Source organism: Scyliorhinus torazame, chromosome 15 (genome assembly GCF_047496885.1).
Source record: "Scyliorhinus torazame isolate Kashiwa2021f chromosome 15, sScyTor2.1, whole genome shotgun sequence".
Classification (NCBI taxonomy): domain Eukaryota; kingdom Metazoa; phylum Chordata; class Chondrichthyes; order Carcharhiniformes; family Scyliorhinidae; genus Scyliorhinus; species Scyliorhinus torazame.
This window is the reverse complement of record NC_092721.1, coordinates 23,525,712-23,539,796: the sequence shown is the minus strand read 5'-3', so window position 1 is coordinate 23,539,796 and position 14,085 is coordinate 23,525,712. Positions and strand designations below refer to the sequence as shown.

The window sequence follows — 14,085 nt, the reverse complement described above, 5'->3', positions numbered from 1 at the left end:
ACATAAAACAAAGTAGGGGAGGTGGGGGAAGAAAGGGTGACTCCCTGCAAAAATAAATTTATGCAGCTGCCAAAAATACAGACATGTAAATGATTGAATTTGCATTGAAGTTGTTATGAATAATGTGAATTGCATCCTCTCATTGTAATGGGGGCTCTTTGCAAATGAAATGTTCATCGCAATTCTTCCTAATACCTGTGAAACTTTTTATAATGGGTGGCGAGGTTTCCATTTTACAGCAGTGATCTTCTATATCCACATGGCTGCCTCTGGCCCTCCAACTTTGATTCCATAGATTCCCCACAGGCCATAGTCTGGCCCCCATTAGTCACAGCCATAGAGCTTTACAGCACAGAAAAAATCTCTTAAAGCGCATCTTTCTACCGAATAAACCCGGGGACATTGTTCGGGCATTTTAGCTAATCATAGATCATAGAATCAACGGTGCAGGAGGCCATTCGACCCATTGAGACTGCACCAGCACTTGGATAGAGCACCCGACTTAAGCCCACGCCTCTACCCTATCCCCGTAACCCCACCTAACCTTTTGTTTTGGATACTTAAGGGGCAATTTATCATGGCCAATCCACCTAACCTGCACATCTTTGTGGACTGTGGGAGGAAAGCGGGAGCGGCCGGAGGAAACCCACGCCGATGCCGGGATGGGAGGAAGTGCAAACACCCCACAGTCACCCGAGGCCGGAATTGAAGCCGGGACCCCGGAGGCGTGAGCGAGGCGGCCGCGCTAACCACCGTGCCCGCATCGGTTGTCGTCAAGCCCCGGCCCAGGGTTTGATTAGAAGCGATCCAGAGATAAAGCAGAGGTGCCATTGAATGTTTGGGCTATAGGGATGTGTGGCCATTGAAGGTTTGGGCCATAGGGATGTGTGGCCATTGAAGGTTTGGCCATAGGGATGTGTGGCCATTGAAGGTTTGGCCCAAAGGGATGTGGGGCCATTGAAGGTTTGGCCCAAAGGGATGTGTGGCCATTGAAGGTTTGGCCATTGGGATGTGTGGCCATTGAAGGTTTGGCCATAGGGATGTGGGGCCATTGAAGGTTTGGCCCAAAGGGATGTGTGGCCATTGAAGGTTTGGCCATTGGGATGTGTGGCCATTGAAGGTTTGGCCATAGGGATGTGTGGTCATTGAAGGTTTGGGCCATAGGGATGTGTGGCCATTGAAGGTTTGGCCATAGGGATGTGGGGCCATTGAAGGTTTGGCCCAAAGGGATGTGGGGCCATTGAAGGTTTGGCCCAAAGGGATGTGTGGCCATTGAAGGTTTGGCCATTGGGATGTGTGGCCATTGAAGGTTTGGCCATTGGGATGTGTGGCCATTGAAGGTTTGGCCCAAACGGATGTGTGGCCATTGAAGGTTTGGGCAATTGGGATGTGTGGCCATTGAAGGTTTGGCCCATAGGGATGTGTGGCCATTGAAGGTTTGGCCATAGGGATGTGGGGCCATTGAAGGTTTGGCCCAAAGGGATGTGGGGCCATTGAAGGTTTGGCCCAAAGGGATGTGTGGCCATTGAAGGTTTGGCCCAAAGGGATGTGTGGCCATTGAAGGTTTGGCCATTGGGATGTGTGGCCATTGAAGGTTTGGCCCATAGGGATGTGTGGCCATTGAAGGTTTGGGCAATTGGGATGTGTGGCCATTGAAGGTTTGGCCCATAGGGATGTGTGGCCATTGAAGGTTTGGCCATAGGGATGTGTGGCCATTGAAGGTTTGGCCCATAGGGATGTGTGGCCATTGAAGGTTTGGGCCGTAGGGATGTGTGGCCATTGAATGATTGGGCTATAGGGATGTGTGGCCATTGAAGCTTTGGCCCATAGGGATGTGTGGCCGTTGAAGCTTTGACCCATAGGGATCTGTGGCCGTTGAATGTTTGGGCTATAGGGATGTGTGGCCATTGAAGCTTTGGCCCATAGGGATGTGTGGCCATTGAATGTTTGGGCAATTGGGATGTGTGGCCATTGAAGGTTTTGGCCATAGGGATGTGTGGCCATTGAAGGTTTTGGCCATAGGGATGTGTGGCCATTGAAGGTTTGGCCATAGGGATGTGTGGCCATTGAAGGTTTGGCCATAGGGATGTGTGGCCATTGAAGGTTTTGGCCATAGGGATGTGTGGCCATTGAAGGTTTGGCCCATAGGGATGTGTGGCCATTGAAGGTTTGGCCATAGGGATGTGTGGCCATTGAAGGTTTTGGCCATAGGGATGTGTGGCCATTGAAGGTTTGGGCAATTGGGATGTGTGGCCATTGAAGGTTTGGCCATAGGGATGTGTGGCCTTTGAAGGTTTGGCTCATAGGGATGTGTGGCCATTGAAGGTTTGGCTCATAGGGATGTGTGGCCATTGAAGGTTTGGCTCATAGGGATGCGTGGTGTGTGTGTGTGGGTGGAGGGTGAGGGGTTGAAAATACTCTGTGTGGCAGACGAGAGAGAGAGACAGAAGCGGGAGAAGTAGTTGCAGTCCTTTGACTTCCCCAGTCTGAGTGGAGACGTTTCTGTTCAGTTTGAAGGAGAGTAAATTGTGTCAGCCTCTCCTCCCAACTTGTTGATTTGCTGAAGGGGGACGTCTCTCACACACACTCTCTCTCTCTCTCACACACACTCTCTCTCTCACATCTCTTCCTCCCACAGCCGCTGTTTACATAAAGCCGGGGCACTAACTCTTTGCAGTGAGTGTTGCGAGTTGGTGCGCTCGGCTGCCCGCCCCGGGGGTAGCGGCGATGGCTGCGGCGGACGAGCTGGCGGGCAGCGAGTGCCCCTTCCCGGCCGTGGTGGAGCTGAACGTGGGCGGCCAGGTGTACGTGACCCGGCACCGCACCTTGGTGGCGGTGCCCGACTCGCTGCTGTGGGACATGTTCGGGCGCCGGAGCCCGCGGGAGCTGCCGCGGGACAGCAAGGGCCGCTTCTTCCTGGACCGCGACGGCTTCTTGTTCCGCTACGTGCTCGACTACATGCGCGACCTGCGGCTGGTGCTGCCCGAGCGCTTCCCCGAGCGCAGCCGCCTGCGGCGGGAGGCCGAGTACTTCCAGCTGCAGGAGCTGGCGCGGCTGCTGGGCCTGGAGGGTGGGGGGGAGGAGGGGGCGGCTCCGGTCACCCCCAGCCCCCCTCCTCCCCCGCCGCTCAGCCCCGGACCCCGCTCCGGCTACATCACCGTGGGCTACCGGGGCTCCTCCACCATCGGCCGCGACTGCCAGGCGGACGCCAAGTTCCGGCGGGTGGCCCGCATCACCGTGTGCGGCAAGACGGCGCTGGCCAAGGAAGTCTTCGGCGAGACGCTCAACGAGAGCCGCGACCCCGACCGGCCGCCCGAGCGCTACACCTCCCGCTACTATCTCAAGTTCAACTTCCTGGAGCAGGCGTTCGACCTGCTGGCCGAGGCCGGCTTCCACATGCTGGCCTGCAGCTCCACCGGCACCTGCGCCTACGCCAGCGACCAGGGCGAGGACAAGATCTGGACCAGCTACACCGAGTATGTCTTCAGCAGAGGCTGAGCCCAGCCCGGGGGAGAGGCAGGCAGGGAGAGGAGCAACTTTTAACAAACTCTTCCACACCCATGCAGAGAGAAGAACTTCTAATAAACTCTTCAACACCCATGCAGAGAGAACTTTTAACAAACTCTTCAATACCCATGCAGAGAGAAGAACTTCTAATAAACTCTTCAATACCCATGCAGAGAGAAGAACTTCTAATAAACTCTTCAATACCCATGCAGAGAGAAGAACTTCTAATAAACTCTTCAATACCCATGCAGAGAGAACTTCTAATAAACTCTTCAATACCCATGCAGAGAGAACTTCTAATAAACTCAATACCCATGCAGAGAGAAGAACTTTTAACAGACTCTTCAATATCCATGCAGCGAGAACTTCTAATAAACTCTTCAACACGCATGCAGAGAAGAACTGTTAATAAACTCTTCAATACCCATGCAGAGAGAACTTTTAACAAACTCTTCAATACCCATGCAGAGAGAACTTCTAATAAACTCTTCAATACCCACGCAGAGAGAAGAACTGTTAATAAACTCTTCAATGCACATTCCGTTCCAAAAAGAGCTGGAGTGAATATTGGACTCAGCCGCCACATCTGCGAAAATAATCTTTTCTCAACCTTCCCTTCCTTATTTTTCCCTCTCTATTGCGAGAGTTTAAACACTTTTGTGAGTCCAGACTCGGTGGCCGCGGTCAAGACTTTGTTTTCAAAAGCAGACCTCGATGGGACAGACAGCGCAAGGAATACACACCGCCGCTGGAACGCTCCAGTATTGTTACTTTTAAGCCATTGCCCATGAGAACCCGTTCGATAGCACACACACAACGCAATAGTATTATTCCACCGGTGTGGAGATGCACAGCCGCGAATAAACGCTCGTTATTCAGCCTTCTTCTCGCTTGTTTTAATTTATTACGACGTGTGTTCTGGTCACTAATATCTCCGTTCAGTCTCTCGGCATGGGGCGATGCACCAGAATTGCCCTTCCTCCTTTTAGGATTTATTGGGGTGGGCTCTAGGTGCCCACTTTGGGTGGTGAATACCGTAGGTAACTTCCTGACAGTCAATGTAGCATTCTGTTAACCGCCCCCCCCCCCCCCCCCCCCGTGCAAAATGTCCATAAAGTTTTTTAAAAAAGGATTGAAGGAAGATTTCCACTAAATTATGCTGGAAAAATGATCAAGCACCTGGTTTATAGCCACCCCAAAAGTTATCTTCCCTCCCTTGTGTTGTGACTGGACTGGCTATTAAGCTTGCAGTGTGTCTCGCCGTTTTACTACCCTGAACTTGCTTTCAGTAAGTTTTGCCTGCCATTTTGAAAATGTCAACAGGCAAAGATTAAACTTGGACATTATAGGCAGGGGCTCTCGAATTTGATATGCTTTTAGTCATTTGGATTTGTTTCCCCCTTAAGACAAATGTTTCTCTCCCCGCCCCCCCCTAACTTTCCACATTCTGTTTTTTTCTTTGCCGGTAATTACTTTGTCACTGTAGAACTGAAGTCATTCTGTGCAGAAGTGCAACCGGTTTCCATGGGCAAACCAAGAACTCTCCCTTCCTCATTTAATGCTCGCTCTAGATGAAGCATATCACAAGATAACTCAGCAGCATCCTGTATGAATGACATTGTTCTGTCGTGCATGGGTTCTGTCATAGTTAACTAATTAAAGTCGGCCCTTTAACATGCAGAGTCGATACCCTCAAGTCCAATGATGCACCATTTTGGTGTTGGGACCTGCTGTTGTTTTTCTTGTTGCAAAAAGCAGTAGAATAATCTGTTGTGTGTCAAATTTAAGACTGCAGAAAAGAGGTACTCCCCAATCCTTAAAAGGTCATTTAAAAAAAAGGCTGGAAATAAGTGGAGTAAAAAGTTAAATAACAAAATAAGTGGACGACAGCAGATGGGTAAGGACCAGAGGTTTATAGTGAAAAGATAGGAGGTCAAGAGGAAAATAAATTGAAAAGGTTTCAGGAATCACCACTGGAATTCTGAATTTTTGTTATTTGGAAATCGGAACACGTCTTTTTAAATAAACATTGGTTCTGGATCACTAACAGGACTTTCTTTTTCTGTCCCAGTTTCCCTCCTGCCAATTTTCTTCTATCTGTCTGCTAGTGATTGTGTTAACGCCTGGCTGGGCTATGATTCAACAGGTCAACCCAAGTGACCGTTGCGAAACAGCCAACCTTGGCGAGAGTGTTAGCAACCAACCGTTGGAGGGTGAGGGGTGGGTGTGCTGGTGGAGGTATCAGTCAAGTTCGAGTGACCAACTCCAAAGAGACCGTGGATTAAACTTGAGGCTTTGCTTGTTTCGTCACTCAGCTCCCTGCTGGATAATCTTAAAAGCAATCCGCATTAAATTAGTTCATCCCTTTAGACCAATTCCCAGCATTTTATGTTTGACTCTTAAAATTCTAAGTTTCCCCTCTGAGCTTGCAATTTGTTAAAACTTGTGAGAGTGACACCTGATTTTGCAGTGAATCTCAGAATGAGTTTATTTTGTTAGTGGATTATTATAAGTTGATTTTTCCAGGTTACTATTTGCAAAAATTACCGAACAAGGCAAAGAATGTAACAAACTCAGAGGTTCTCTCCAATGTTGCAGCCAAAATGTATTTAGCTTCCATTAAAGAATGGTGAAAGTAACATAATGAAATTGACCTTATCGTTGCTGTGAATTTTTGAAGTAGGATCCTTCAGACAGATCGTTTTAACTGCTGATCAATAACATTTAAGATAAATTCAAATCTGTTCTAAAGCAAGGAGGGAAACCAAATGTCTCCAAAAAGAGATGATCAAGCCTGATTCTCTGCTTGAGTGGTGCAATGTTGATTCATTCACCCAGCCTAATTTCTCACTCAGAGAGTTCCCTATTTTAGCTGGGCTGCGTGGGAAGACACCAAGTAGTAGTGCACAGGGATGGGTGGATGATGAGCTATTCTCAGGCACCACCCAAATCACACTGCTGACAGAATGGTGTCGATGGCGCTTTAGGGCCTGGCCAATTGCTCTTCCCAAAGTCATCATGCAGGGAAAGCAGGCCCAAATGGAAGGGCGCAAATGAAAATGTTTTTTGAAACAAAAGCTTTGCAATCTGCACACCAGTTAAAAGCATTTAAGAAAACATAAATTTGACAATGGAAACTTTCCCTAGCGTGTTTGATAGTTTTGAATAGTTTACAAAATACAATTTGAGTGCACTGTGGTGATCACATCTTTATATCTATCCAAAACAATTTAAATTGAAGCATTTAAACAGACTTGTATTTACACTGTCATCCTTGATTCTTTGTGTACAGTATCTTGTGGCTTGTAGAATGAGAATCCAGTGGTACTATACCTTTAAGAGAGCTACTGTAGATGTCTTGTCTCATTCCCACAGATGCTATGTAAGTGGAGAGAGTGATCTTTTAATTTACAAAGCAGACAGTGAGTATCAGGCTGGACAGATTGTGTTCAGCTGTTACATGCCTATTTGCAGATATATTTGTTTTTATTTAATACATGTTAAATAGTGTGACAAAATATAAAGCGATTTCTGGCATTCCATCCTGCAGATAGGATGCTCATTAATCAAAGAGTGCGGTAAAGCAGTAACGTGTTGGTTTTATTCCTGGCTATGACTGTGAACCATGTGGAACAGTGTGGGTTGGCAGAAATCTGGATGTAATTGAGAACTTTGTCTTAATTTGAGAGACTACAGTCTATGTCAACAAGGGACATCAATAATGGTTAGTCAAACAATTGTTCTTAATTCATTTGGATGATGTGACAAAATCGCTCATTGGTGTTTAGAGTAATGGGGATACTGAAAGTCAGCCATATTTGTAAAACCACAATGCACAATGTATCTGCTAGATCATTACGATTTAATAATTAAACCATGTTACTTAAATTAAACGCCTCTGCTGTTGCTTCTCTTTCAGTTCAGCTTTACTAAGTGACATGTTAGCCTTGTGGCAAAGTAGTAGACCGGTTTTGCTGTGGGAAATCTAAAGTTCATACATGGCTGATTCACAGCTTGGCAGATACGCTTTCAAACTTTCCCAGTCAAATAAACCTTTTCATCGAAAACCAAGTCCTTAATGATGCCTCGGCTTAGTGTCCAGAAAATATGATGTTTTCTACCTTAAAGAAAGGTGTCTGTACTGCAATAAAGAATTTTTTGTTTTTGTTTGGAGAATTTAAAATGAAGTCAAAATACACAAACAAAGATCCTACCATTCATCACAAAAGATAGGAATTATTATGCAATTATTATGATCTTGGACTGCTTTCCGGTGTGGATGTGCTGATTTAAAAAGCTGAGCAAATATGTATCTCTTGAGGATGGTAATCAGATAGTTGCATTAAGCTATCTAAGGGCAGAGTGAAGATAAACCCAGAATAGTACCCATAGATAATGGTCAGAAAACATAAATAACTTCACTGCAGTGTTAATGTAAGCATACTTGTGACAATAATAAAGATTATTATTATTAAATTAATGAAAAGTTAAAACTGATATTTTATAACATTTTTATCCAAGAGTTGATTAATAAGAAAGCTGGCAAAGTCGAACTCTGGAAAGGTGGTGATTCGCTCTGCCATTTTATGGAGGCGGTGAAAGTTAAAGTGACCTTTACATTCTTGATCATATCAGAAGAGATAAACTATGGCTTTTCAAAATATATATTGTGCCACTGAATGGCACATACCCCGACTGTTATTTTGAGCACTTTTAAGATAATAGGAAGTTACAAAGACAAGTGTCTTTACAGAAAGGTGTCTGGATATCCACTTGCTGGTATGTGAAGACTAATTCTATGAATTAAGTATTGCACAGTGAAAAGCTCAATTTACTGTTGCATCTGAATGTTGCAAATAGACGTGACACTTCTGCTTATCTTCCTTATCAATGAGCAAGACAATGCCTCCTTGAGATAAAGTTTTAGGCACACTTATAACAGACAGGAAATACACTTGAACTCCATCTGATAAAGAAAAAATATCTAACTTTAAGAAAACATGTAAGGATGGATATTAATACTGACATGCAATTTTTAGGTCAAAAATTGAACCTAACTGGCCTAAACGTTCTCTTACTGACCCTTACTAACTTCGAATAACTTACTGTACTAACACTTTTACCTTATCTCCTGCTCGCAGCTTTCTGCTTCCCGTTCGCCAACTCGCCAATTCACTGCCTCTCCTGACTTTCCAACTCTCCGTCTCTCCCAACTCTCCGATTCACTGCCTCTCCTGACTTTCCAACTCTCGGGCACGGTTAAACGGGACAAAAACAGAGTTTTGTTTTGGGCGGGGAACAAGACGCCGCAGCTGCCTGGCTCAACCCGCCCGTGCAGCCAGACGGATTGCTGACCGGGACGCCATTTTTAAATGCCTCCCTCGTCCATCAACCCCCCTCAGCCATGCCATAGCCTCCAGACCCCCCCCCCCACCCCCCACTGCACCCACCTTACCTCTTACAGGGTCTTTGAGCCCCCCTCACCCCACCTCCTAAGGGCAATGAACCCTGGGGCCAATCACTGGCACGGGCATCCAGGCACCTTAACATTGCCAGCCAGGCACCCTAGATATGGCCCTTAACATTGCCAGCCTAAGAGCACCACCCGGGCACTCTGGCAGTGCCAGGGAGCTGGGTGCCAGTGGGAGTGCCGGGGTGCCACCATGTCCAGAGCGCAACCCCCTGGGGTCTCTATTTGCCTGGGTGATCCACGATCCAGGTGAGGTTATGCCCAGTACATATTTGTGGAAACCAGTGCAAAATTGTACCCTGGTGAGGTCTCCCAGGCAAAGGCGTTAGGGCCCAGGTGCCGGGAATATCCGACGCAGACATATTTAAGTCTAATGGCACAAATATGGTAACCTGGATCTTGTCCACGCTGGGCAAGATTACGCTGAATCTCGCGAGACGTTTCGAGTGTCGTGAACCTTGCGAGGGGCCTCTCACGAGATCCAACTGCTTCGTTGCGTCACCATATCTGTGCAACAAGGCTATTAAATGACGCCCACCGTCTCCCCCCCAAATCTCTAATTCACTGCCTCTCCCAACTCCCCAACTTTCCCAACTCACTAACTCACCACCGTCTCTCCCAACTCCCCAGCTCACCACCTCGTCCAACGTTCGCAACTCCCCAACTCACCACCGTCTCTCCCAACTCCCCAACTCACCGTCTCTCCCAACTCTCCAACTCACCACCTTTTCCAACTCCCCGATTCACCACATCGCCCAACCGTGACAACTCCCCAACTCACCACCATCTCTCCCAACTCCCCAACTCACTCTCTCCCAACTCCCTAACTCACCACCTCTCCCAACTAACCACCATCTCTCCCAACTCCCCAAATCACCACCTCTCCCAGCTCCCAAACTCACCACCTCTCCCAGCTTTCCCAACTCCCCAACTCACGACCGTCTCTCCCAACTCCCCAACTCACCACCTTTCCCAACTCCCCAACTCACCACGTCTCCCAACTCACCATCGTCCCTCCCAACTCCCCAACTCACCGTCTCTCCCAACTCTCGAACTCACCACCTTTCCCAACTCCCCGATTCACCACCTCACCCAACTTTCCCAACTCCCCAACTCACCACCGTCTCTCCCAACTCCCCAACTCACTGTCTCTCCCAACTTCCGAACTCACCACCTCTCCCAACTAACCACCATCTCTCCCAGCTCCCCAGCTCACCACCTCTCCCAGCTTTTCCAACTCACCACCATCTCTCCCAACTCCCCAAATCACCACCGTTTCTCCCAACTCACCAACTCACCACCGTCTATCCCAACTCCCCAACTCACCACCTCTCCCAACGCCCCAAGTCACCAACTCCCCAACTCACTACCTCTCCCAACTCCCCAACTCACCACCGTCCCTCCCAACTCCCCAACTCACCACCGTCTATCCCAACTCCCCAACTCGCCACCTCTCCCAACGCCCCAAGTCACCAACTCCCCAACCACTACCTCTCCCAACTCCCCAACTCACCACCGTCCCTCCCAACTCCCAAACTCACCACCTTTCTCAACTCCCCAACTCACCACCTCTCCCAACTCACCACCTCTCCTAACTCACCACCTCTCCCAGCTTTCCCGACTCCCCAACTCATCACCATCTCTCCCAACTCCCCAACTCACCGTCTCTCCCAACTCCCCAACTCACCACCGTCTCTCCCAACTCCCCAACTCACCACCTTTCCCAACTCCCCAACTCGCCACCTCTCCCAACTCACCACCTCTCCCGACTCACCACCTCTCCCAACTCACCACCTCTCCCAACTCACCACCTCTCCCAGCTTTCCCGACTCCCCAACTCACCACCGTCTCTCCCAACTCCCCAACTCACCGTCTCTCCCAACTCACCACCGTCTCTCCCAACTCCCCAACTCACCACCGTTTCTCCCAACTCACCAACTCACCACCGTCTATCCCAACTCCCCAACTCACCACCTCTCCCAACTCCCCAACTCACCACAGTCTCTCCCAACTCCCCAACTCACCACCTTTCCCAACTCACCACCTCTCCCGACTCACCACCTCTCCCAACTCACCACCTCTCCCAACTCACCACCTCTCCCAGCTTTCCCGACTCCCCAACTCACCACCGTCTCTCCCAACTCCCCAACTCACCGTCTCTCCCAACTCACCACCGTCTCTCCCAACTCCCCAACTCACCACCGTTTCTCCCAACTCACCAACTCACCACCGTCTATCCCAACTCCCCAACTCACCACCTCTCCCAACTCCCCAACTCACCACAGTCTCTCCCAACTCCCCGACTCACCACCTCTCCCAACTCACCACGTCTCCCAACTCACCACCTCTCCCAGCTTTCCCGACTCCCCAACTCACCACCGTCTCTCCCAACTCCCCAACTCACCACCGTCTCTCCCAACTCCCCAACTCACCGTCTCTCCCAACTCCCCAACTCACCATCTCTCCCAACTCCCCAACTCACCACCGTCTCTCCCAACTCCCCAACTCACCATCTCTCCCAACTCCCCAACTCATCACCTCTCCCAACTCCCCAACTGTCCACCGTCTCTCCCAACTCCCCAATTCATCACCTCTCCCGACTCCCCAACTCTCCAACACACCACCACTCCCAACTCTCTAATTTCCCAACTCAACACCTTTCCCAACTCCCCACCTCTCCCAACTCACCACCTCTCCCAGCTTTCCCAACTCCCCAACTCATCACCTCTCCCAACTCCCCAACTCTCCAACTCACCACCACTCCCAACTCTCCAGCTCCCCAACTCACCACCTTTCCCAACTCACCACCTCTCCCAACTCCCCAACTCACCATCACTCCCAACTCCCCAACTCACCACCTCTCCCAACTCTCCAACTCACCGTCTCTCCCAACTCCCCAACTCACCACCTCTTCCAAATCTCCAACTCACCGTCTCTCCCAACTCCCCAACTCACCACCTCTCCCAGATTTCCCAACTCCCCAACTCTCCACCGTCTCTCCCAACTCCCCAACTCACCACCTCTACCAACACTCTTACTCACCACCTCTTCAACTCACAGCTCTCCTGACCCCCCACACCCTCTGTCTCTCCTACACTCTAGTGCTAGCCACCTCTCCAACTCGCAGCTTTCCTCTCCACCCTAGGGCTCATCACTCGGAGGGCTTGATGAGTTGGAAGGTTATTGAGTTGGGGGTTGGTGAATTGGGAGGATTGGTGAGTTGGGTGGGTTGATGAGTTGGGAGGGTTGGTGAATTGGGAGGGTTGGTGAGTTGGGAGGGTTGGTGAATTGAGAGGGTTGATGAGTTGCGAGGGTTGGTGAGTTGGGAGGGTTGATGAGTTGGGAGGTTAGGGAGTTTGGAGGGCTGATGAGTTGGGAGAGTGGTGAGTTGGGAGGATTGTTGAATTGGGAGGGTTGGTGAGTTGGAAGGGCTGGTGAGTTGGAAGGGTTGGTGACTTGGGAGGGTTGGTGAATTGGGAGATTTAGTGAGTTGGGAGGGTTGGTGAATTGGGAGGGTTGATGAGTTGGTAGGGTTGCTGAGTTGGGAGGGTTGGTGAGTTGGGAGGTTTGATGAGTTGCGAGGGTTGGCGAGTTGAGAGGGTTGGTGAGTTGGAAGGGCTGGTGAGTTGGGAGGGTTGTTCAGTTGGGAGGGTTGGTGAATTGGGAGGGTGAGTGAGTTGGGAGGGTTGATGAGTTGGGAGGGTTGGTGAATTGGGAGGGTTGGTGAGTTGGGAGGGTTGGCGAGTTGGGAGGGTTGGTGAGTTGGAAGGTCTGGTGAGTTGGGACGGTTGGTGATTTGGGAGAGTGGGTGAATTGGGAGGGTTGGTGAGTTGGAGGGTTGTCGAGTTGGGAGGGTTGGCGAATTGGGAGGGTTGGTGAATTGGGAGGGTTGGTGTGTTGGGAGGGTTGGTGAGTTGGGAGGGATGGTGAATTGGGAGGGTTGGTGAATTGGGAGGGATGGTGAGTTGGGAGGGTTGGTGAGTTGGGAGGGTTGGTGAGTTGGGAGGGTTGGCGAGTTGGGAGGGTTGGTGAATTGGGAGGGTTGGCGAGTTGGGAGGGTTGGCGAGTTGCGAGGGTTGGTGTGTTGGAAGGGCTGGTGAGTTGGGACGGTTGGTGATTTGGGAGGGTTGTCGAGTTGGGAGGATTGGTGAATTGAGAGGGTTGATGAGTTGGGAGCCTTGGTGAGCTGGGAGGGTTGGTGAATTGGGAGGGTTGGTGAATTGGGAGGGTTAGTGAGTTGGGAGGGTTGGTGAATTGCGAGGGTTGATGAGTTGGTAGGGTTGCTGAGTTGGGAGGGTTGGTGAGTTGGGAGGTTTGATGAGTTGCGAGGGTTGGCGAGTTGAGAGGGTTGGTGAGTTGGAAGGGCTGGTGAGTTGGGAGGGTTGTTCAGTTGGGAGGGTTGGTGAATTGGGAGGGTAGTGAGTTGGGAGGGTTGATGAGTTGGGAGGGTTGGTGAGTTGGGAGGGTTGGCGAGTTGGGAGGGTTGGTGAGTTGGGACGGTTGGTGATTTGGGAGAGTGGGTGAATTGGGAGGGTTGGTGAGTTGGAGGGTTGTCGAGTGGGGAGGGTTGGTGAATTGGGAGGGTTGGCGAGTTGGGAGGGTTGGCGAGTTGCGAGGGTTGGTGAGTTGGAAGGGCTGGTGAGTTGGGACGGTTGGTGATTTGGGAGGGTTGTCAAGTTGGGAGGATTGGTGAATTGAGAGGGTTGATGAGTTGGGAGCCTTGGTGAGCTGGGAGTGTTGGTGAATTGGGAGGGTTGGTGAATTGGGAGGGTTAGTGAGTTGGGAGGGTTGGTGAATTGGGAGGGTTGTTGAGTTGGTAGGGTTGGTGAGTTGGGAGGGTTGATGAGTTGGGAGGATTGGCGAGTTGAGAGGGTTGGTGAGTTGGAAGGGTTGGTGAGTTGGGAGGGTTGTTCAGTTGGGAGGGTTGGTGAGTTGGGAGGGTTGGCGAGTTGGGAGGGCTGGTGAGTTGGGAGGGTTGGTGAGTTGGGAGGGTTGGTGAGTTGGGAGGGTTGGCGAGTTGGGAGGGATGGTGAGTTGGAAGGTCTGGTGTGTTGGGGCGGTTGGTGATTTGGGAGAGTGGGTGAATTGGGAGGGTTGGTGTGTTGGGA

At 50.1% G+C, this 14,085-nt stretch overlaps 1 protein-coding gene across 1 annotated transcript; it reads left to right on the top strand.

Annotated features, from left to right (window-relative positions):
- Positions 1-2,562: 2,562 nt before the first annotated feature.
- On the top strand, positions 2,563-7,400 carry LOC140391553 (BTB/POZ domain-containing protein KCTD12-like). The gene has a single exon (XM_072476171.1). It carries the CDS (start codon positions 2,728-2,730, stop codon positions 3,496-3,498), a length of 771 nt encoding a protein of 256 aa, XP_072332272.1. The 5' UTR covers positions 2,563-2,727; the 3' UTR covers positions 3,499-7,400.
- Positions 7,401-14,085: the final 6,685 nt, after the last annotated feature.